This window comes from Equus quagga, chromosome 6, assembly GCF_021613505.1.
Source record: "Equus quagga isolate Etosha38 chromosome 6, UCLA_HA_Equagga_1.0, whole genome shotgun sequence".
Classification (NCBI taxonomy): domain Eukaryota; kingdom Metazoa; phylum Chordata; class Mammalia; order Perissodactyla; family Equidae; genus Equus; species Equus quagga.
The window spans coordinates 85,274,209-85,298,868 of record NC_060272.1 but is presented as its reverse complement, the minus strand read 5'-3'; the positions used below and the strand labels follow the sequence as shown (position 1 = coordinate 85,298,868).

General features: G+C 42.7%; 1 protein-coding gene across 6 annotated transcripts in view; it reads left to right on the top strand.

Moving 5' to 3' along the window:
• The window catches only part of AOPEP (aminopeptidase O (putative)), a 332,639-nt gene that overhangs the window by 65,469 nt on the left and 242,510 nt on the right, over positions 1–24,660 (top strand). For all 6 annotated transcript variants that reach the window (XM_046663936.1, XM_046663933.1, XM_046663931.1 and 3 more), the window contains 2 exons: positions 451–604; positions 7,579–7,824. In XM_046663936.1, coding sequence (XP_046519892.1) covers positions 451–604; positions 7,579–7,824 — 400 coding nt within the window. The remainder of the gene's footprint in view (positions 1–450; positions 605–7,578; positions 7,825–24,660) is intronic.

The following is a 24,660-nucleotide window of genomic DNA, read 5'->3' as shown; positions in this document are numbered from 1 at the left end:
GTTTGACTTAAATTGAATTTACACAAAATAGTTTAGCAGCACAGAAGTGACATTTATTTGTTCATTTACTCATGCATTCAACAGAGCATCTTTTTTTATGCCAAATACTGTGCAGGACAATAAGGACGAATAAGACATGTTCTTGCATACAACTATTAGTGACCACCTCAACCACCACCCTTTATTTATAACCTCATTTGAAGGGCTTCAAACTGATCTCTGATCTTCAAGGAGATCCAAACCTCTTTGGCTATATTGAAACCATCATTCCTCTTACACTTCCCCCTGAGACCTGGAATAATGCCCCTTCAGTTGACTTGACCCACCTCCAATAATTAGCTCTTACCATCTTATCACATAAGCTCTTCAAGTGCCTAAAGAGAAGACCTACAGAGTGAGATTCAGAATCATTCACTGGCCTCATTATGGGTTTTCTCTGTCTGTTTGTAGGGTGCTCGAGCTGGCATTACTACATAACCATGCCAATGCCAGCCTCCACCTTCACCATTGCAGTGGGATCCTGGGAAAGAATGAAGCCAGAGACCTGTTTATCAAATGATCTGGCAACAGAGAGATCCCTCTCATCTTCTGAGGCTGATTTCAGGTTTGTATTTGGTAACTTGCTGAAAAACAAACACTCGCAGGAGCAGTATGATGCATTTATTCCAAGTACTGGGAACGTGAGTCATCTCTGCTGGGAAACTAAACCAAAATATAATTAATCAAAGCAGGAAAAGCCCTACTGGGAGGAAAAGATTGTTGAGAGGCAAAAATGTGGGCATATTGTTTATGCAGAAAGAAAGAGAAAAGAAAAGAAATATATATGAAATCCTCTGTGAAGTCAGGTGAAATATTTTTATTTGTTTGGTTAAGTCAACAGAATCCTCAGATTCAACACTTTCCGTCCTTCTACACCTTTTAACTTTGGTTTTCAGTGTTTATTTGGTCAAAAACACAACTTAATAAGAAGTTGCTTGTCTGGTGGATTGCTTTGTAGGCCGCTGCGCTGATTTGGCTCCAGTGGCTGCTGTTAGCACTGTGTTGGTAGGGGTGGGCCTCCCTTATTGGGCTGGTCAGCCTCCTTAGGAGCACAGGGCACAAGGAAGCGGTCACAAGGCCATTGGGTGTAGAGAATCCTGCTAGGTCAGGGCTCTGTTAACTTCAGTAGTAATTTCTTCTTGTTCAGAGTGGATCAGAGAAAATCAGTTTAAAGTTCTTAAAAATTAGTACGTGCCATTGGATATTTACTTGCAGTCTCACCAGAGGCTACTTCTAGCTTTGAGAGCCAAAACAGAGAAGGGGGACGCTCATAAGAAGCACAGAAGTGTGCTAATCATGCATTATTGCATCATGCCTCATTCCTAGGACTTCTGCACCCAAGCTCAGTTTAATCATTTCTCCTATTTACAGAAAGTCACTAAGTCAGTACCTTCTGATGGAGAAAGCCCAGAGTAACGGTTACGGGTGGTTAGTTCATCCTTGAAAACCAAGTAAGATATGCTCTTAGTGCAAATTACTTTTGTGTTGGTTTTATTTTGCCCCATTGCTTTCACTCTTACTGCAATACCTGTGGTGGTTAGTATTGTTGGGAGATAAAGCCATTGAACCTTTTCTTGTGACAGGCTTGTCTTATTGCCCACATTTTGCTTTTTGAAGGAAGGGAGGTAATTTTCACTTCCTGTTCAGTAACTTACCTATTTTGAACTGTTTTCCCTGAGCTGTATAAAGTATCCTGTAAGATAGATAGGTGTTATTGTCACCATTTCATAGATGAAGATACTGAGGCTTCAGACAGCAACTTGTTCATATTCATATTCCTACTGAGTGAGTTCCTGGTTTCACATCCAGGCTCAGCCCCCTAGAGAGGTCATTCAGAATTTTACCTGGGGACTTTAAAAAACTGTGTAACATCGATGCCTCCCCTGGAGTCTGATCTCCCTTCCCACCTGAAGAGTTAGCTCCATGACTGAGCCACTGTTACTGATTGGAGTATGTTGTGTGAAACAGAAAACAGAAGTCAAGAGCATTGCCTTTGAGCCTGAAGGTGCCATCCCTGCTGGGCTTGCAAAAGCCATTTGGGCAATGCCATACTTTCCTTCTCTGCAGAGTCAAGATTTTGCTCTGGGCTCTCAAAGTCTTCATGGTGAAGAAGTACTCTGCTCTTCACTGCACTCTCTGGGCTGAGTGACTGCTGGAGGAGGTGTGCAGTTGGAAAATGTGCCTTAGGAAGGCTAGGGGAAGGCAAAGAAAGAAATGTGGTATTTTAGCTTTCTAGTCATATTCCCAGAGATACGAGGTAAAAGGGTGGGCAGCAACCATTTCCTCTCTGTTTTCTTTGCTGCCCAGAAGCAGCTGAAGTGGCTTTTCACTTTTCCTGCATTCACAGTTGTGAGGGGAGGAGGACACGGCCACATCAAGTGGGGATTCTGGGAAGAGATGCTCTCTGAAATTTCTGAGGGGAAATCTCTAGGGGAAGAGGTCACTATGACTCCACTCTTGTCCTCCTGAGTTCAGAACCAATTGAGAAACAGACAGGAGGAGAGCAAAAATAAAGGTTGTATTATTGATGGAAGCTGGACTGAGGGAGTGCTCAGGGGCACCGTCTCGAAGGACTAATACTCCATTTCCAAATTAGACACACTTACCCACCAGTTACCCACCCAGCTGGACCGCTGCCAGCCTCCATAACACAGATACACACAGCCTGCCTCACGGCCAGAAAGTATCCCCTCTGTGGGCAAGCAGATTGGGAAACAGAAAGCCCAGAGTGGCCAAGACCATCAGATGAGCTTGGGAGAGAGATGAAGGGTGCCATTCCACACATCGAGAGGCCCCAGGAATGGAGTCCCTCCCACACGCCCTTCCATGTCTGACCTGCTATGACTAAGTTTTCCCTTCATTTATCACTGTGCTTGTCCATCAGAAATGAACTGCTGATCAAATAATAGCTTACATTTGCTTAATCCTTCCCTGGTTGCATGGTTCATGTATGCTGTCTTTAGTCATCAGAGGGTGGCTTTGTGTTTTTATCTATTACATCTCTGGCTCATGCTAAATTTGCCAACAAAGGTGCTCTGAAGTGCCAACTGCCATGGTGTTTTTGGTTATGCTCACATCTGGTCGCCTTGCCTTCTGCAACCCCCTTTCTACCTCAGATCTTCCTAAGACCACCAGTTCAAGTCACAGAAATGTAACTTTTACAGGGGCTTTACATACCATAGGCTTTCACTTGCCTCAAGTGTTTATCTGGGTCCCAAAGTGTTGGTCACGGAACTTTCCATCACTGTTTGTGTGAAATATAGGAAGAACCTTTCCTCTTCCCACTCCAGTTCCACACATACACTAGTGTGCTTTGAGTGAGCATTTGAGAGAATCCGTTAGGTATGAGGCACTTAGGTAAGCTGTTGAAAGTTTATTAGTTTTATTTGGCTGCAGCATAACCTTCAGCCACAGGGGAATCTTTGTATTATGTTTAACTTTTCGGGGCCTTTGTTAAAGCATTGTCTTCACTTTGGGGCCATACAATTTAAGCATGATGCAGAAACTTGGATAAAATTCAGAAGAACTCAGCAAAAATAATTAAAAGCATGGAAAATAGGCACCAGGAAGAAGAAAAGGCATTGAGGTTGTTCTTCCTAAAGAAGGGATGACTTGATGGAGGAAGAGGTCTTCTCTAGAGCTGTAAAGCCTATGAAGAGTTGCCTTGTGAACCTTGGAGCTTGAGGCCCTTGCTCTATGTCTTTGAAAGGCTACAAAAGAAAAAATTTTATATATACATTTATATATGTATGTGTACGTAAATATATATACATATATATGACATATATATAGAGAGAGGAAATATGTATATTTATATTTGTAAAATACATACATATTTGTGAAATGTATATATAAAATGCCAATTTCCAGTACACCCTTCGCTATGAGAGAAACCTTTCCTGGCTTGGTGTTTCTCCAGCCCTTACTCCCCCAGGATGTTTCAGCTTTCTGTCTCTTGTTGCACATACCTCATTTTGCTTTGTAATATACTGAACGCCCTAAGAAAACACCTCTGGCTTTTGGACCTTACTGCATCATCATGTATATTGACATCATTGCCAATGACACATTGGGGGCTGGTGGTAGGATTTTGAACACTTAAGATTTTTAGCAAGCATCTACTTTGCTTGCTAAAGCATGTTAATAAATTGTGTAAACTGTGTCACTGTACTTATCAGAATTTTTAATTTTTTCTCCCAACAAAACTGTAAACTCCTCAAAGGTAGGATCAGAGATTGATTTATATGTGTGTACATTGTAGCACCCTGCTGGGTGCCTTGAATAGAGCAAGAATGCAGGAAATATTCACTAAATTGTCAGGTTGAACCGAGGAAGGGGTCATGAAAAAAAGGATATACATTCCCAAGGGAGACTTTCTCTAGCAATTTCTTTTGAACCTATGGCAGGAAAACTTTTGTGTTAGGTGGTTTCAGTACAGTGCCTTCTTGAAACAAGAGGATGGCTGAAGGAGAACCTCTTGAGGCAATTTCTAATCTTGTGATTCTGAGTAAAACATGGTCACTCTTACTCCTTAGAAAACCTCTTGTAAAATCATTTCAGCCCCGCAGTTGTCTAAGAGGGAACCAGTGGTCTAGTTCCCATGATGTACCAGCCTGAAATAAATGTCACCATTCTTCCCCTCTTGGCAGTATTGATGGGTAATATGGACAAGGAGCAGCAGGAAACTGGAGAACCACAGAGCGGCTGAGCTCAGCCTCGAGAAAAATCCAGGATCCAAATTTACTCAGGAAGCATAGTGAGGTATATGAGGAAGGAGGGTCAGGAGGGAGGAGCTTATGATGACTCACGATGTGATAAAGTGGTTCTTATTCTTTAGGAATGTTGTGTGGATTAATTGGGATAATGCATATAAAGTGTTCAGAACAGTGCTTGGCACAGAGTAAATATTCAGTAGCACTTGTGGTAGGAGTTACTATTTATTATTCTTATGTTCATTGGTATTACAGATTATTAATAATGGAAAATCAAGTATTATTATTAATCTTTACTATTAAAATCTACTCTGATTACAAGTCTGGGCACAAGGAATAGCTATTTATAAATGCTTGATTTGTTGAGGATATTGAGAGTGTATTGGAGCAAGCACAAATACAGAGAGGAACAACTGAAGGCGAGTGTGAAAGGAGGATACAGCACTTTTGAGTTAATTCTGGTTCTATGGAAGACTCTTCATGTCTTTATAAAAGTACAGTATTCCCTTACTGCTTCAGGAACATGGGTGTTGTATGAAGAGGGGCTCATGTGGCGAGTTGTCATAGAATGATAGTGCCGGAAGAAACCTTAGAAACCATTTTAAGTTTTCTGTTTGTTTTTAATTAAAGTATAATGAACATTCAACAAAATGCACAGATATTAAGTGTTTGGCTTGATGAATTTTTGATGATTGCGTACACCCTAAACCAGACAGAGAATATTCTGTCGCCTCCCAGATTTCCATCACACCTGTCTCCAGTCAATTCCTCCCCTCCCACAGCAGCCGCTTTCCTGAGACCGTGTTAGAGATGAGGAAAAAGAGGCCCTGGATGCCGAGTTGCTTGCCTCGGGTCACAGTTACCCAGCCTGAAAAGACCCACTGAAGCCCAGGTTTCCTGATCCTCATGTCAGAACCCACTTGTGGCTTCCCTAATGCTATTTCCATCTTTATTGGGAGCCTTAGTGGTCCCACTTACCCATAGCTTGATTGCCTTAAAGTCCTGCATTTTCTCCCAGGCTTTGATTATGAAAAATGATGCTAAGTCACACAGCTGGAATAACCTTCATTACTCTGGCTAGTGCCATTCATGTCCAGAGAGAATTTAACTCACCTTTTCTCTTGAACAAATTGACTTTTTCTTGGTATAGCATTGGCTACCTCAAACTATTCTCTAACCTTTGGGGTTCTTGCCTGCAAGAAATAGTCTTGCCTCATGGTGTGTTTCTACATACGCTAATTGAATACCTCTTTGCAAAACTGTGCTTTGATAGATAGAATGTAAACTTATGCCCTTTGTCCTGAAGATGCCTCTTCACCTCCAATTTCTCCATTACTTAACATGCTCTGAAAGCTTTTCAGAGAGTGCAAGCTTAAATTACTATAGCGCATTATAAACCTATGTAAATACATTAGGAAAAGATATTGTGGTGTTTTATTCAATAAATGGCTTTTTTCACTTCGTGAGACCTTTGATTGAATTGATAGGCCAGTAGAGTCTCTGTCGTTAGGTGGACACTGCAGCCTTTTCCATTAAATGTTTACCAGTAGGCAACTTTACTCACTTTCTCCATAAGGCAAGGTTATCAATCCAGGGACTCTGGCTAGGGTTCAACGTCAATAATTATTTTCTTCCTGTCACTTTATCCTGGCAGAGGTTTTTATGAGCCTCCATCGATTTTTCTTACTCTCAACTGTGGTGAAACGCCATCAGTGCTGGCAGCTGTGTCCTGTGCACCATGCTGTGGCGGGTGAGACGTTTCTTCACAGTTGTGTGGCTCTTCTTGGGCAGTGCTGGCCTTGATCAGGTGAAAGTCACTTCACAAACGTGGAGAGGTGTTGCGGTCTGCTCATATTGGGATGTGCCAGCATTTTAAGGTTTTTCAGTATTCACTGTGAATCTAATAAGTACCTATAGTTAGAATTATAATTGTAAATTAAAATTAGGGGACTTTCCATTGTGTTTGAATAAAGGACATGTTAATAGGTGAAAAAACAGAGTTCCCTTTGATGTCAATTTCTTTGGGTAGGTAGGTAGGTTCTCTTGAGGCCTGTGAGTCAGGCTCTAGGAATTCGTTTTTAGCTCCACCTTTGACGGAATAACTGGCAGTGGTCAGATAGTACGGGCTGGGCTCTGATCTGTTTCCGTAAAAGGTTGATTCAATTAAATTTGTATTGAAAGTGCATTGGGGAAAATATTGTATCAAAAGTGCCTCTGTGTTCCTTACCAGCCTAACTTTTGATGGCCTTTGTAAAGAACACCTAGATTACTTTTCAGTAAAATGGGTTGTGTTCTTTTGACAAGTTGGAACCTCTACTGTCATTTGCTTCATTGTTCTACCTGTGTCCACATCTTTTATTTTAGGAAATTCTGGAATGGAATCTTTAATTTGGTTGTACTGTCCCTTCCTTTATCAGTTATGAATCATCTCTCATTTGGAGAAAATTTTTCCTGTGGTGATATTTGAAAAACACATTTTAGAGGGCAGAAATTGCTTTTTATTTTGGTGGGGGGGTTGTTTTGTTGTTTTGAGTCTGGGGGTTTCCCCCCTATTTATTCTGAAACAAGATTTTACTACTTTATTTAGCTTAGACTGAAACTACTCAATCAATTGAGCACATCAGTAAGTATTTCGACCTGTAATTTTTCACTGCTGCACAGAAACAGACAAGCCAAGAACTCAAATGAACTGTCTTTGCTAGTGAGCCTGTCTGAACCGCTGTCTCTTCGAAGTTGTCCCTGTCTGTGAGACTTCCGCACCTTCACGGCAAGAAGAATAAACCTGATTTACCATAAACTGCATCTGTTTATTTCATGTTGTTCCCAGGTATGTTGGCGTTTGTGGTCACATGGAATACCCCTGCCGCTTCCAGAATGCTTCTGCCACCACCCAGGAGATCATTCCTCATCGGGTTTTTGCCCCAGTGTGCCTCAAGGGTGCCTGCCAAGAGACCCTTCTGCGGCTGATCCCTCCTTGCCTCTCAGCAGCACACTCTGTCCTGGGAACACACCCGTTCTCCAGGCTGGATGTACTCATTGTCCCTGCCAACTTTCCAAGTCTGGGGATGGCCAGGTATGTTGTTCCGTTGTGGCACTTGGAGAACATGCTCTGGAAATTCTTTGACTCTTGCTTTGCCTGAGCTCTGTCAGAGCTGTCATTCCATTAGGATGGAAGGGCCATCATTACTCCTGCTTGGACATCTCATTGGTGCCTTGAGGGGCAGTTTGTGTGTAGAGTCCACTATGCATGAGTCTTTGAGTGTCTTGGACTCAATTCAAAGGCCACGAAATAAAGTCATGCTGAGATTTTGAACACATTGTGCCCCCAGAGTGATAAATGTTGGACCATGGCTGATCAGTGGCTGGTTAGCTTAGGTGGTAAGAGCATAATGCTAAGACGCCCAAGGTCATAGCTCTGGACAGAGTAACACAACTTGGTTCCAGGGCCACAGGCTGCTTGCCTAATCCTGACCAGCTGTCTCATCCATTCTTACCATTGGTCACAAGGGCAACGACTTGAGAGTCCCTGTGTCAGACTGTGGATGGATCAGTGTAAATCACACCACTGCTAGAAAAATAGCTCAAAGCACATGGCTAACTGGGGGAATTTGGAGGGAGTCACGTGTCTTATTACTGTTTTTTAGTACAGTAAATATATTGTTCTTATTGTTGTCTCAGTTTAGTTTCTACCTGTAGAAAATCAAGACCTACAAGCTGAACCTTTCCTTATATGTTATTTACCCCTAAAATCCATTCATTAATGCCATTGTTCATTCAGTAATAGGTGGCTGTGTTTCATGCAGCGTTTTACTTGCTTAGGTACTCAGGATTTTATTTGGTTGTATTTCTATTCGAAAATCTTATTCATTTAACAATGAATATCCTTCACTAAGGATGGGAAAAATAAGCTCATCATAACACGTGACTGTAAGTTTTTCCCTATTAGTCAAGGAAATTCATGCTGCCAATTAATTTCCATGCTTTTGAACAGCTGTCATTTGTGGTGTTTTCCCTGAAAACTGCACACATTCTTAGTAAAACCCTTGAGTAGAAAAGAACTGACCAGAACATTTGCTTTTGATCTTTACTATATACATATACTTTTTAAAAGCTGGCTGGCTAGTCGTAATCCTTGAGGAGGTCTGAGAAAGTCATTTAGACTGATTTTTATCCTATATTTATGAAGATAATGGGAATGTAGAAACTAGGATAATTATATATATTTGGTTTTTGCATCATATAATTGTCTTGGATGTCTATATATAGAATTTGTCTTAACAAGGGGTCTTCTTTGGTCCCTTTGAAGAGTCTGCTGGACTTAATTTAAGCAGAATTATTGGTGAAGAAAGGGTTGTTCATTAAATGTTTCTCATTTGTACACAATTTTGAGGGGCCGTATTGTTTGGGAGTTTTTAGCACCTTATGAGAGTTGCAGTTGTTCAGGGCATGTTTGGTAAGAGTTCCAAGTTCTGATCTGAGGGAAGCGAAGGCAGAGTATTTTTCATACAGAGGACCTTATTTTCTATAGCTCCTTCCTGACATCAGTCTGCCAAACCAGAATTTGTTGACCTGCAGGCAATTCTGTAAAGCTTCTCTTTTCAAGGTTGCATGCCCAAGCAGGCAGGCTGTCTGTTTGCTGCTTTGTGAGATATTTAAAGTGATTTAAACATGTTTAACTCTGTATTTTTAAAGCAATATGCCTAAGGACCCTAAGGCCAAGTAGTACTGGGCACAAATGTCAAAAAATGTGATGGTGATAATAACTTAGCAGCAACAAGACTGCTTTTATGTTTAAAAACAGGAGAACCGTACATTTAAAAACTTGTGGTTTGTTGTCAAATATCATTTTTTTTTTCCGTTTTTTTCTTTCTTTTTAGACTGTGGAAAATGTCTGCCCTGGCCTAGATGTTTTCCTGGGTTGAGTTACCGTTCCCTGTATTTGAGCTGTGGAGGGGGGACTGTGGTATCTTCCTCTGCCAGGTGGGGGGTGGGAGGAAGCACTCTATTTTTCCTGACTCTGAGCTAAATTGATTCCACTTGCTTGGCTCGACTCTCTCAACATCCCAACACCTTGAGCCACATGCGACTGAGTGAGGTTTATGACTCAGCTGGCTCCCGGGGTCCTGCTGCCTTATTTATGGGGAGGGCTTTGCTTGGGGCTCTGTAAAGCAAGGCTGGAACAAAAATGACAGTCTTTGTAGATCAACTGTGTACCCTAAACAGGAATAGAGGAACCCCAAGTCTAGTAGGAGCCATCCAGAAAGACCTCCACACTGAAACTTGCCATCGTCCTATTGGTTATAATTCATGAGAGATCAAAGGGCTTCTTGGTAAATTAAATGGTTCTTTCTCCAGTCCATATTTTACAAACATGTATGCAAGATTACAAATTCCATACCTCTGGATTTCTTTAGTGATTAGGTCTTAATCATAATGAATACCATTTTAGTATTCTTTTTTGGTAGATGACATTAAACATTCCCACGCAAACTAAAATGGGTACATTATTAATAACCATTTTAAAGACTTTTTAAATTTTTGGATGATATCCGTAATGATTTCACTGTATTTTAAATATTACGTATCATAGTTTGCATGAGTTATCGTAAAACTCTCCTCTCTGAGTCTGTTTTTGAGCCCGATTCTGAGTTTTCAGTAAAGCGGGAAAAAACTCATTTGTACAACTTGAATGTGTGATAATGACAAATCAGTTTATTAGATGGTAAATAATATACAAACAACATTTTAGAATTTGAAATGCTTTTCAAGCATAGCAGTAATTAGAACCTTTGTCAATATTGCACCTCATGATTTTTGTCACCTGTTAATATAATAGGAGCTATTACTTATTCCCTGCCCCACCCCCCATCCTTTTCTGAATCCTTGTTCCAGGGGAGAGATGCTTTCATTCCATTCGCTATTGACAGTTCCATTCCTATACTTTTCTCATTTACTAAGTATGGGCTTTCTGTTTCTGTTGCGTTTTATTTTTGCCTCTGTAGAGGCTGAATCTGCCACATAAGGAGCTGTTGAGTATACATTTCTTGGATTGTGTAATATGATGGCTATAGGAAGATTCGAATGCATTTTAAATGATCTCCAATGTATGGAAAAGCTCTTTTCATGTTGGTGTAACTGGTGTTCTGCCATTTTCATTGTGTCCTCGTATTTTCTCAGGTGTCTCAGCTAGGGATTGACTAGTAAACTTAATTTCCTAGGTATTGAGAAATACATGAAAGGAGCTCGTCACCATGCTTAGACTCTTTGTTATAATAAGAATAATGTTAATGGTAATAATATCCTGGAACCAGATTTATGACAGTTGCTTAAAAATTAACACCTCAGTCTTATCTGTGTATGTGTTTATAATAACTCTCTTGCTTCACCATTTGTCTTTCAGCAGTTCACAATTACATGTCACGGGGCATAATTAGGTTGGCAGAACTACCTTGCTGATAGCCATTCTTTTTTTTCCTCCTCTATTTGAATTTCAAGAATCTCCTGCAAATCATTTCAGAGTGGTTTTATGTTTAGAGCACCAAATAAAACAGCCATGGCTTCTCTCGCTCTGCTTCCCTGCTTTAACATTCACATGTAGCTTCACCCCCGGTCCCACAGGGAAAGTCGGAAAAAAAATGGCGGGAGTGTGGTTGATGATGGGTGACAAATTCTGCTTTGACCTTTTTTCCACTGGTTCTGTACAAGGTTGTCTTGTTCATCTGTTCATTGTTTGTTTATTTATTCATTCTTGCAATAAATTTCTATTAAGCATGTACTGTGTGCCAGGTAGGATTTAAGATACTGAGTCTACAAGGGTGAACAAGATTGATGAGGTCTCTGTCCTCGTGGAACTTACATTCTAGTCAGGGGAGAAAATGGTATACATAAAAACAAATAATTAAGATGTGTACTATGAAGAAAATAAAACCAAGTTAAGACAGAGTGACTAGGGATAGGTACCATCATTAGGGTTAGGAGGAAAAGTCTTCTTTAAAGAGTGACGTTTGTGATGATACTGCAGAACGAGAAGAAGCCAGCATCCTGAGCATGTAAGTTCAAATCCAAAGGCCCCAAGGTGGGAACCACTGGAGTGGGCTGGAGGAGCAGAAAGCAGGCCAGTGTGGCTGGAGGGCAATGAGCTTTTAGAATGGCTTTCCTTAAACTCATTTTGGATACCAGGAGCTGGCATGGTCCCTCAGGGCTTGGGTCACCTGAGCCACTCACACACCAGTATGGGAAGAGTGAGGGAGAGCTGCTAAGGAATGGCAGAGGTTGAGTAGAGATTGATGGTTCCAGTTAGTCAGGTGTATGCGGAGACAGTCCCAAGAAAGATCAAATCTTTTCTCGGTTTTCTGGAGACCAATGGTGCCATACCATCTGGTGACTGGCTGGTTAGAACCTAACTTGGTTTAGCATCTGCTGTCCTTGGGCAGAATTCTCCATTGTGGGAACATCAGAGCACCTCGCACCCAGACTGGCAACTTCCCCTTTTTGTCCCTTTCTTTCCCCTGGTGACTGCTGATTGATTCCTTGCAAGCTTTTTTGATACAATAGGTCACAAGGAAGGAGGCTATGTTTACATGTTTACTCATCCTAATTTTTAAGTTTTTCAAAGACTGAACAAAAATAGGATTGATAAATAAAGGGCATAGAGAAATAATCACCAATTACTTAAATATCTTCAATGCCCTTCACAGTAGAGAAAAACTATCAAGCTCTTTGTTACACACAGCTTACTCTTAAAAGATTTGATTGTGCAATGAAAGGATTCTGAATGCTTCTACTAGTTCCTGACTATTGCTTGCACAATTTTCTTAAGTACCTCGATTTGCGAAGAAATAGTGTGCACATCCATGCCCAAGAATGAAGTAACCAGCTCCCCCTCCACCCCCTCTTCCTGGGGTTAGACAGGGTGTTGTCCTGTTTATTCTTATCTCCCAACCAATGGGTAATAGAATCAGCAAAACATAACATGCTGGTACAAAGGGCCTGTTGTTTTCAGCCTTCTAATTGTTCTCCTTTCTGCCGGGGAAGGAAGCAGTCATACATTTCTGTCATTATCTTAAGTAGCAAGGTTTCACAGCTTGGGGAATTTTTTTTTCCTTGTTCTTTGTTATTCTACTTGAATTTTTGATCCCCCCAAACCAAAAGCACCATACTTTTAGACAATCCTTTAAATTTCAGAAGATGTGACCCCCCACTGTTTGAAGGCAGGATGGAACCATAGTGATCCTATCCTTTGGGAATCTGATTTGAGCTGCAAATTAGTGCAGCTTTCAGTTCACCGAGGCTGCCAGCAACTCCGCTAGCTCTGATGTGCTGAGGATTTTGGGGTCTGCGTGTGGGTTTTGTTTCTTTGTTATTGTTGTTGTTTGTTTCCCAGACTTTAAAACGTTCTCAAATTTCTTTCTGCATGGATTGTTTTAAAAAATATTCTGAAGTGGCATTTCTTTCCCCTGTTTTCTAGTATAAGTCTCCTCTGTTTTTTCGAACAGGTGGATGTGAATGATAGAAAGCAGCTTATAACATCCTTTTCTTTTCCTTTAAAAATGTAATCCTTTGTTTACTGGCATGCCTGCCATTGCTGTAGTGATGAACATACTGTGTGTCATGAGTAGGAGGTCCATGCAAGGTGCCCCCTCAGACGCATCTCCTTTGTTGCTTTCTTTGTGTTAATTTCACCATGTTGTTTTCTATTTCTGGTTTTCTTCTTGAGAAAATTATTTGACTTTGTTTCCCTCCCATCTTATAAGGAAGGGCTTTCCCCTTCTGGTGTGTTCTGGTTCTTTCATTTTTCTTTCTTGAAATAGAAACTGGTTTTCATAAGGTGATGCTCTTCTTGGACTCTGAAAGCCCTTGGCTGTGATTATTTGGTTAGTCTTGACAATATCAGTTTGTACTGAGTGAGGCAGGTAGGGAGAAGATGTATGTGTGGTCAATTTCTCACAGCACAGGTGCAGGAAGACATATGATGTCCCCAAGACACTTAGAGCCAGGAAGTCAGAAGGAGAAGTAAGAGGGCTTTATTCGGGGATGGCTGTCAGAGCCTGGGGTTCAGATTTAGGCAAGAGTTTTCTGTAACCCTCTCTGAGGTGTATATATTTGCTTCAGGGACTCCCCATGGAAATCATAGTGTCACAGAGTCTACTTGAAGATCAGCATTCACTCTGGGCTCATTCTGAGGCAGGCCATAGAATCTGGGTACCAGGCAAATTCCTGTTTCACATGAGTATGTTGGGGCCAGGCGCTCGCTCTCTCTCTCTCTCCTTTTGGAACAACAGGCAGAGTGAACTCAGCTTTTGGCTTAGCCGGAATCTTCTCGCCATCAAACAGCTGTGCTGCTTGTCAGATCCAGGAGTAGCATTTTATCATCATTACGCCGCGATTTCTCACCCTCTGAAAGATTATGCTTAAGTGTTTTGTTTTCTTTGAACTGTCCTCCATACAGATAGACTGACAGTCCTGCCTTCAGAGAACACTGCTGGGGCCATCCTTCACCAGAGGTTGTCAGGCCTTTGAAAGGCCTTCCTGAAGCAATCATCCCTCTCCCTACATTTGTAATCTTCTCTCTCTACTGATGTCATCATAGGCCCCTAATCTCTTCCAGCCCTTGAGCCTGAGATGGCCAGTCGGCACTACCTTTTCATTTTTCCATTGCAAAGAAAAGGCTTTTATTTTTTCCCTCTCCCACTTATTTCTGTACAGAAGCATCATCACTGAATAGACCATACACTCCCTGGGTGAAGAAGAACAATGGAATTCAATGTGCAGAGTTACCTGAGTTGGAATATTCCCAAGCTTGTGGCTTCTCACTCCTCAGACCACTACACAGAGTGAGCCAGTGCTGTGACTTCTGGTCTGCGTTATATATCTGTGTGGGCATGGAGCTGTGTTTGTATGTCTTTTAATGCTAGACTCCTTTTGGGGAGAACGCCAGCTCTGGAAACAGTCCTCAAGCAAGGTACAATGTACGAATAGCTCTGCTCATGGGGAACATTGCCTCTGTTGTATCACAGCCACTTTGCAGCTGGAACCCACTGACGTCTGAGCCGCAAAGGCGTATTTGCGTAAAGTGGGTAAGAATTGCCTTGTCGCTTTACTCCACTCCTAAAATGTAATTGGAAGAGTATCCCAGCTACCTTTTCTTATAAAGCAATGCTCACTTTAAAAGGCCAGAGATGTGAGGAAACACTACTTTAAGAAATGGATTACTTTTAAAAAATGATTGGTTTGTGGGATTTGCAGGTACAGTGCAAAAGTCCACCCTGATTTAACCCAAATGGAGCTTGGAGTAGAACATGTCATATATCTTGGTTAACTAACTGTGCTATTTATAGAGGTGACTCCTCAGAAAGTCTAGACATTGTTCCAGGAAGACAGAATGCCAGATCTGCCTTCACCTTCCCAGTTAGCTTGCCGAAAATAACTACCTCCCCTTTTCACCATAAAATGGAAATCTTGGAACTCCGTTTTAGGAGGGTATGAATGATACTTGGGCTCCTGGCCAAGACTTGGGATGGGCAAGGAGGGATGTGGTCTTGTGAGCCTGGTGACCACCCCCCACCCCCCGACCAGGCCTTTGTTCGTTAGAGGCCAGGTTGCTGTGTCGTGGGGACTGTGGTTGGCAGATCCTAGTTTCTGAGTTGGTCTCCTCTAAGAGGAGGCCCTGAGAACCTACTGTGAGACTGAGTCAGCTGCAGTTTCTGGCTTTTAGCATACGTGTGTGATTTCTGAACCTCCTGTTGAAAGCAGGCAGTTGGAAAAGGATGGATGGGCAAAGCCAACAGCTCATTCAGTCATTCATGTCAACAGACAGGTGTGATGAGTGCTGATGATTCTGCAGCTACAAGGAAATAGGAGACCTTTGGCTAAAATCAGGGTTTTCTACAGTGGGTTCCAAGGAAGACTAGTTTTGTGGAATGTTAATAATGTGGGAAAAGGAACTGGGGCTTAATTAGTTCAGGAAATCAATGGATTAAACAAAGTTAAAATGGAGTCTTTACTGGAGGGCTTCTAAGAAAGCCTTAGTATCCTTGTTATCCTGATTTAATACCCTGGCATATATGTGCCTTTTGAAGACAGGCCAGAATATGCAGTCTCCCCCAAACACTGTGCCTGGGGATGCTCCTTTACAGGGTGCGTTTCATGGGACTCTTGTGGTCTCAACAAAACACACTTTGGGAAACGATTCTATTCAGAAATACCTTGGAGTCCATTGCACAGCTGGCTGTGGAATCCAACTTTTATTCTGTCAGTGGTGGTTGAGGATCTTCCACGTGTCAGGCACTGGGCGAGGGCCTTGCTTTATTGCAGTGAGGAAGATGGGCTCACAGTTTAGTGCAGCAGGCTCCACACTTTTCTGATTACACAGCTGTTTTGTTTAATTTTTTTATTGAAGTACAATCTCTTTGAACAATTACCCCCTCCCTATATTTATATTTATTTATAAGTTGTATATATGTAGTACAGTGTTAATATATTAGGTACACTATAAAATACACATAATAATAGAAATTTAAAAGGATAAGAAAAACACCAGTTATAAAAGGAAGTTCTGTCATTTCCCCTACCCTCTAACGGATTGGCTAGGGCCCTGGGATCCCTGCAGCCACCTGGGCCCCACCGCAGAGACTCTGATTCGGTAGGCTTGGGGTGGGGTCTTGTCACCTGCAGTGTTAACACTTCCGCCCAGGTGATTCTGCTGCAGGTGTTAGGGAGCACCGTGTGTTTGCTGGGGACAGTGCGGGGTGTCTCTGGACAGGTGTCTCTTGGGAAGCTTTCATACACTCCCCTGCTGTCCTTTCGTCTTCTCTCAGATGAGAATGTCAGACTGAGGAAAGAGGATGGTGGTTGAGCACCCAGATGATGTCCCTGCTTGTCTGTTACTAGTAAGGAAGGCATGTTCCTGAGGAGCTGGGTCCAGGGACAGGCCAGGATCCCCTGCCTAGTTTTCTTTTCTGGAAAAGTAAGGGGCCAGTTTAGCATTGCTTGCAGTGTCTTAGAGCCCTAACATTCTTTGATTTAATTAGGTTTGAGTATTTTCGACAGGGATGGGAGTGATTCAGTTTCCTTCAGCAATTTACATACACATATATTTTCTTTTTGATGTAAGAGCTAGTTATGTAAGCCTGGGATTTTTTTTCTTGTACTCCTTAGGCACCTGGGCTGCAGTAGGCGGTTTAACTTTTAGGCCCGCAAGCAGAAGGTTCAGAAGGGGCCTCTCTTACCCCTAGTTAATTGCAAAATAAACAGATCTCAAGGGCAAGGGCCCCTTCCTTTCATAATAACCGCCTCTGCTCTGCGTACCATCAATGCAAAACAGCCTTTCCAAATACCGCCTCGGGAGCATGCTCCATGGATGAAGGCCTGCTTCCTTCAGCCTGGCAAGTTACCACTCAGAGCCCCTCCTCTCACCCCTTCGGAGTTAGCAGCTCACTTGCCCTCCCCCGCTTTTTTTAGCCTTCAGATATCTCCATTTGCAAACTAATAAATTGCACGTACATATGTTTGAACAGTTGTCAGGCTTGTCTGCTGCTCAGACTGTGCTTTGGTTTAAAACAAACAACAACAGAGAGCCCAGAGTGGGGGGATAGATGAAGACATTTCAGTTGTACCTGCAGGTGGTGTTGTTTTGACCTTGACAGTCAGTTTTAAATGACCTGTCGAGCACCTCTGTGTGCTTCTGGGCACACCCACCTGGAAGATATTATATTCCCTAAGCTTTATGTGCCCTAGCAGGCAGGCCAGGATTTTGTTTTCATCGATAGAGGGTTAATGCATGCATAGCAGGACTTTACTGAGAGGGGCCCGGCTATAAACGCTGTTTTCATTTAATTCTGATTTTTCTTCTCCCTTGGCTTAACCCTCCCCGCCCCCAGGCCCTGCTCCAACCTCCTCCAGACTCCCTCCACCCCCAATCAGCCTTCCCTTCTCTCTCACCCCCTCTGTTTGGCTTCAAACCATTTCTTCCTGGCTTTGATATTTCCTTGCAGAGCTGCAAGCAATCAGGAGATTATAGGCCCCAGAGCTCAGTAGGGCATACTGCCTGGTAGGGGACTCAGGCCCCAGTCCCCAGACCACCTCAGGAAATCAGACCCAGAAAGCCTGCGAGCCTCCAGGACCTTCCACCCCCGCCCCTGTGCTTGTTCCAATAACCAGCTCCCCTGGGCAAGGGTGGGGAATGAGAGGGACCTTTTTGGAAATGATTCTGACCTTTCATATGTGGTCTAGGGTCGCCTCTTTTGCGTGTGTTTGAATTTTATCTTTTCAAACTTTGAGTGTCTCGTCTGCCTTCCAAGGCCGAACAAGTTGGTGCTCAGAAGTTGGGGTGAGGAGAGTAAATGGACAAACGAAAGGAGCCCACTGGATTCAGCCTCATACCTACCAATGCTTGATAGTTTCAAGCTATTTGAGGATATAAATGATGGCTCTTTATCCAAGAAACCCCTCTTCCTTGGCTTCCATGTCTAAAGCCCCGAGTTGTTGAAGGAGATCTATACTATATTTCTAAAGGTAGAGATGAGAGAGAAGGTGCTTGTTCTCAAGACCAAATGTACATCTTATCATTCTGCAACACTTCCTCCAAAGTCTGAAAGAAATAGGCCCAGATGTAGATATTTACCTCTCTGGTGTTGCCACCACCAGCAAGTGTTCCACCATTCACTCAGCTCATAGAGGTGGCTCAAGGAGCTGGACTCTGCGTGGTCCTCTAGATACCTTGTTGAGATTTAACTCAGGATCTGAGAGGAAGACCAATGCTTGTCAACCTGGCCTCCTCAGACCCTAAGAAGCTTCCCAGGCCATAGCAGTGCATTACACTGTCTCCCTCCAGGGGACACAAACCACTTAGTCTTCATCCCCTTGGCCCTAGGGGCACCTCTGTATTGGAATCTTATTACTTAACGTTTGGTACAAGTCCTTACCTGGGATTTCCCAGTTGGAATGAAGAGTAGAGGAGGCTAAGAAGTGTGTGGTAAGAGAGTCACTGATCTGTGTTTCCAATCACCATAGAGAAACCTGGTCTCAGAGAATGTAAGAGAAGCAGAAATATGGATGAGAAATGGCATTCACGTGTGTGCCTCTGCTCTTCTTGTGCGTCTGTGAGCCTTCAAACAAGGGCTGTATTTGGTCCAAACTGGTTGAGTTGGGTTTCAGTCATTTACAACCCAGGGCCCTGACTAACTTACAAGAACTACTTCCTTTTTTGCTTCTATAAACAAAAGCATCGTTAGACCTTAGGATCAGAAAAAGGAGTCAGTAGCTTTGAACAGCTCTGGATCCTTTCCCTTCCAGCCTTCAGATTCTTTCATGACGATACCATCTGACTAACTCTTTACAGCTTGTGGCGTGTCCTCATGTATATATTCTCTCATTTGATCCTGACAAATAAGCTCTCGGCCTTTCCCTGGTCCAGCTGCCACAGGCTCCCCATAGCTTCCTTCAAGACCAGCCCTGTTGTGACTCTCCCCAGCCTTCTCTGAGATCTGGAATCCCTGCTGCTCAGAGAGGTCTGTCTGCCCAGCCCCTCCCATGATGTTCCATCCACCAGGCAGTGCCTGTTTTGCTTTCTGCTCAGTGAGTAGTTTATCTTGTGGGGTGATGAGTCCCAGCAGGTGTTGACAGCTGGGATCAGGGCCTAGGCTTCTGTGACTCTTGGCCTCTGAGGTGTAGGGCAAGTGGATCCTAATGATGGGTTGTTTGCTTGAGCTGAGCGGTAGAAACCTGTAGACCCATGCCTGGGTTGTGAGCTAAGCAAAGGCAAGCCCCAGGCAACCAAGTGCACTTAGCGTCCTCTCATTTCATTTCTTTCTCCCGGGTCAGCCTTTTGAACTGCTGTTTTGTTACTGCAGGCTTCATCAGAGCCTGCGGTTGTCCTTCTGCCCCCCAGGGCGCTGTGTGAGATGGTGAAAAGACAGCACCGACTTTGGAGTCAGAAAGGCCAATGTCAGTGTAGCTGTGCCAATGTAGCTGTGCCGTGAAACCTAGCCCAGTTACTCATTTGTAAAATCCTGCGGCTGCTCACGTCCAGGCTCTTGTGCACGTTAGGTAAGACCATGTGTAAGATGCTTGGTCTATAGTAGGGCCTCAGGAAATATTGGCTCCTTGCTTCAGTAGGCTTGGAGAAATTTGGTAGTTTTGTGGGTCAAAAAACACCTAAGATTTGTTGCTTATTAATGTGAATCTCAAACTTTAAGGTCCCTACCACCCCAAAATGTCCCCTATTCTCTGAAACAATAGCTCCAGGGAGAAAATAAAAATAGGTGTGACTAGTTACCATGGTGGTATGAAAACAGGAATGGTTTGTTATGAAGAGTTATTGGGTCTAGATTAGTCAAATTGTACAAATGGAATTTGTCGACTCACTGAAGGGGCATTTTAGAGTAGCCTCTACAGTCTTGGTAGGCCTTCCTTCAAGGATGTAGCTTGAACTGTAGGAGTTGAAACATACGTGTTAACTTTCCTTCCGCCAAAAAGAAAGTTGAAGAAGGCAGCAGAAGAAAACCACTAGATATTTTTGGTTCACGTTGAATGTATTTCTTAGTTCTTTTTCCACATCTAACGACAAATGAAAAGAAATGCTGATCTTCTGAGGATTTGGGACCCCACCTGGACTCAAGTGGACTCTTTGAGCCCCCCTGGGGCTCTGGACCCACCAGTTGGACAAAGCGTTGCGTCCTTGACCTCTTGCTCCCTGTCTGCTCCTGAAGCAGCTGTCTCTGGTCTGTTCTTGGGGGTATCAGAGGCTTTATCTGACCTATGCTTGAAAGGACCCCGTGATGGAAACTTCTGAAAGAAGCCTGTGTTGCCATACCTGTGGCTTCTGAATGGAGCCAGAGAGGCTCTGAGTTAGAAAGGCCAGGATGGACAGGCGAGCTGCCACAGGGGCTGGGTGACCGCCTGCACCGCTCTCTTTGAATACTGGCCTCACTCAAATTGCCTTCCCAAGGCCCCTGTCCTGGAAGCACATGCAGAATTTTGTAAATAGTACCCATCTGTCTTGGTTGAGATAATCCTGTGGGCCAGACTAGGAATGGCTCAAGACACTTTTACAAAAGAAGCAACCATAAAAGCCCTTTGAATAGTAAGTTTCTTTAGTGAAATTTTCTCTTTTTTTTCCTCTACCTCTGTTCCTGCCCACTCACTCCTCTCATTCCTTAGGTACTTTTGTTAGCTTTTTTATGACCTCCTGTGTCTTTTCATGCAGATTCAATAATAACTATATAGATTATTATCCCTCCTCTCTTATGCAAAAGGAGGCAGAGCACACACCTGTTTACACTGTGCTTTTAATCACTTAACATTATATCCTGGATTTCTTTCTTTTATTAGGCCTTAGAGAGTTTCCTCATTCTTTTTTTTAGCTGCATGGTATTCTATTCTATGGATGTTCTCAGTTTATTTTTCCAAAATATGCATCTTTGAGTGTTTCCCAGTATTTTCCTGTTGTAAACAGTGCTGCATTGAGCACGTGGTGTATTTTAAAGAATCAGTAAATGCACGACGTGTGTGAGAAGTAGGGATGTGCTTGCATCTTATTTGTCCCCCACTAGTGCTGTAAGTATAGGTGGAACCATATGAAATTTCTGGGTTTGGAAATTTCAAAAACAGTTGAATATCTGCACTTTTGTGTGGGTCACCAAGACTTGGAGGAGCTTTCATGCAGTAAAGCAGGGAGGGAAATAAGAATATGAGTCTCTCACCTCAAACTTAATGTGTCATTGTGAAGCTCTTGCTCCTTTAGGCCCGAGTCCTCATTTCATAAACTGAGTGGAAGCCATGATGCTCCCCTTTCAGCAGTTTTGTAATGATGTTGTTCTTCAGATTTAATTACTTTTAACCACTGTAAAGTTGTGTTCATCCTTTTCTTAGTAACTTTGGAAATTTAAAGAGAATCTCTTTTTAAAAAACGAATCTACGTGTTTAACATTCTTAAACAGCATTAAGAAACACCATTTTATTTTTCTGGTTAAGAGAAATAGGTATTATTAATGCAGTTTGGGCTGTTGGTGTTATTTATTTGGGTTGTGCCCTGGTGTTGAGTGAGTGGTACTCGCTGGTGTAGGGACCTGCAGCTGGGCTTCCAGGAGCACAGCATTTGTTCCAGAGACTTGGTGGTGGGCAGGCAAGAGGCTGCGCTGAGCCCAGGCCAAAAGGCCAGTGACTAGTCTTATAAAATAACGCTGCTGTGTAGGTTTCACTTCAGAAAATTTGAAGGAGGAAATGGGAGAATATTCTTTAACCACAGTGGGAAGAAAATGAAGGGGAAGGCTAATGCTGTCTCTGTTTTAAATAGGAGGATGTTGAGAAGACAGAGATTTTTAATGGTTTTAATCTTCAGACTTGGGCAGAAGACCAAGCATGATCTGAATACAGAAAAAGTGGCCTGAGATGCCAGAAAAGGAAGTGGAAAGTAGTGGGTTATGGAAACAACTGAATGTGTCCGAATTTCCAGGCTCCTCAAGGAATGGGTTGAGTTGGGGCAGAGTTGCTGAAACGTTTTTTAAAGCTCAGTTGAATGTCTGTATGTCACCCCCCGCATAATTCTAGAAGCGTATTACCCAAAACTCAATTTTAATTAGTAGGCAGAGCCTAGGCTGCTGTCCCATTATGGTTTCGTGTTGGCCAGAATAATCTAATTTTTTTCGGTGACATCAATGGGAAGCAAGAAATGAATGTGATTTATCTCAGCCTTCATAAGGCATGGCACTAAAGAACAAGTTCAGAAAATGTTCTTTCCCAGCATGGCAAATTATTTTTTTAGGACTCTAAAAGGCAACTATTTTAGTGAATAGAAAATTAATATAAGCTGTAGGCCCCCACACTGTGTGTGTGCAAACACACACACACACACACAGACACACAGAGAAGCATTCAGCCTATTGACTTCCCTGGCAGGTATTTCCTATAGATGCACACACAGAATTCAGCGATGCCCATGCTGCTTTGGTGGCACAGTCACCACTTAGAGGGAACAGACAAAGAACGGTCACAGAGAGTGCAGTGAGGGGAGCTGCTGGTTGTTTGTCACCTCCCCAACCTGGCAGGACCCTGGGACCCCTCTAAGGATGTGGCGACACTGAAGCAGCAATCGGAGGGTCATTTTTTTGTGCTTTCAAATGGATGCCTGATCTGATGGGAAGTAGACTTGTGCTTGTCTGGTTTCTAAGGCCAAGGGAAATGACTCTTCATAAAAAGAAAATTATACGGAAGTCCTTTTTTATAGCTAACCCTTGTTCGTCTTGCTATGATAACACACCTTCCCTCACAGCCTAACTCCAGCAGCAGAATCACTGGTCACCCCATGCTGAATAGTGGGGTGCTTTATTACTTACTTGCTTTGTTAATAACCTTCCAGCTTTTGCTTTTCTAGGCTAGATAATCCTAACAGTGTTGAGTTCCTTTTTATAGTTTCTACTTTCTTTTTCTTTAATCATCTCAGTTGGTTTCTTCTGGATCACTTTCTAGTTCTCTTCATTGCTCAGAAGATGAAAAGTCCAAAACCAGGCACGGGAAGTTGCAAGGTGTCTCTGTGGTGAATGTGGGATCCATTTATGGAGCTCTTAACTTGGGGCCCAGGATTGTGCTGAGCACATTTCACACTTTGCCCCACTTAAGCCTTACAATCTCTGCAGGTAGAGGCTATTTTACTGGCATTTTGTAGGTGAGGAAACTGAAAAAAGAGTAGTTCTGTGTCTGGCCCATCTCTCAGGTGACACAGCTGAAACTCACCCTGGGTCTCTGACTGTGGAGCCTGCAGTCTGAACCACTTCTCTCTGGTGCCATGATTTCATTCATCAGTCCCAGAATCTTATGTTTAACTCTAACAACTATGCTGGGCAGCTGGCTCACTTTTCCACTTAAAGATCATTATAGCTCCCTTTTACTACTTTATTAACACATGGTTGGTCATTCCTTACTTTAGACTGGTCTGCACGTGTTCCTGGAAATTCATTTTATTTAACCACGTTTCCAAATTCTTTAATTCTCACTGGATTCTAATTCAGTCCTTCAAGAGGCTATTAACCCCTCTTAGTTTGATTCCCTGGAGGATCTAATGAAGTTTCTTAACCAGCGGGTTCCCCAGGGAATCTTGGGTGTCCAGTGCCCTCCCCGATGTCATCCCCTACACTTACCCTGGCCCTCTTGGGTTTCCATGGCGACTGAATGGAAGGAGGTAGAGAGTGAGCAACAGTGTTGGCTGTCAGTGGCAGTTGATCTTTAGGTACTATTTATTCAAATTTGGAGGATTCACCAGAATTCCACAGTAACTTCAGAACTAGGGAAATCTAACTTGGATTTTGTTTCAAGGCCAGGGTTATCATGTACTCATTGCTGTCACTGAGAATCTGGGACACTGCCAAGATGCCATGCCTTTGGAATGAAAAAACACCATCTATGAAGAATATTCACAAGATGCTGAATTGTATCACAGCCAGCATGCTGCACTGTCCCAGGCAAGTAGATGACATTCAGGTACTATTTATAAAGTGAGGGAAAGGATGCACGTAGGAAGAGCAGTGATGATGAAAGTAATTTTGCTTTTTGCCAAAGATATCTAATATAATTTCCCCGGTGTATGGACACCAGTTTAGGCATTACAATTATCCTCGAAATTAAAATTAAAGTAAAAAATATTCTCTCATAATACATTTTTTAGGAATAACCAAAAAAGATCCATGTTCCAGAATCTCTTCAAGCCCCTAAAAAGAGGAGTTCAAGAGTCTTCGGTCTTTAGCTTTCCTTTCCTTCTCATCTTTTGTGGTTTCTTGCCCAAAGATGTTAACATCAGCCAAGGATGGTCTCCTGCAAATCTCTTGCGATTATAACCATCATTACAAGTATAGCTTGACATCTGCTCTATTTAAGAACTCAGAGGTACTTGGAAACACTGCTGGGAATAGTCCTTCAC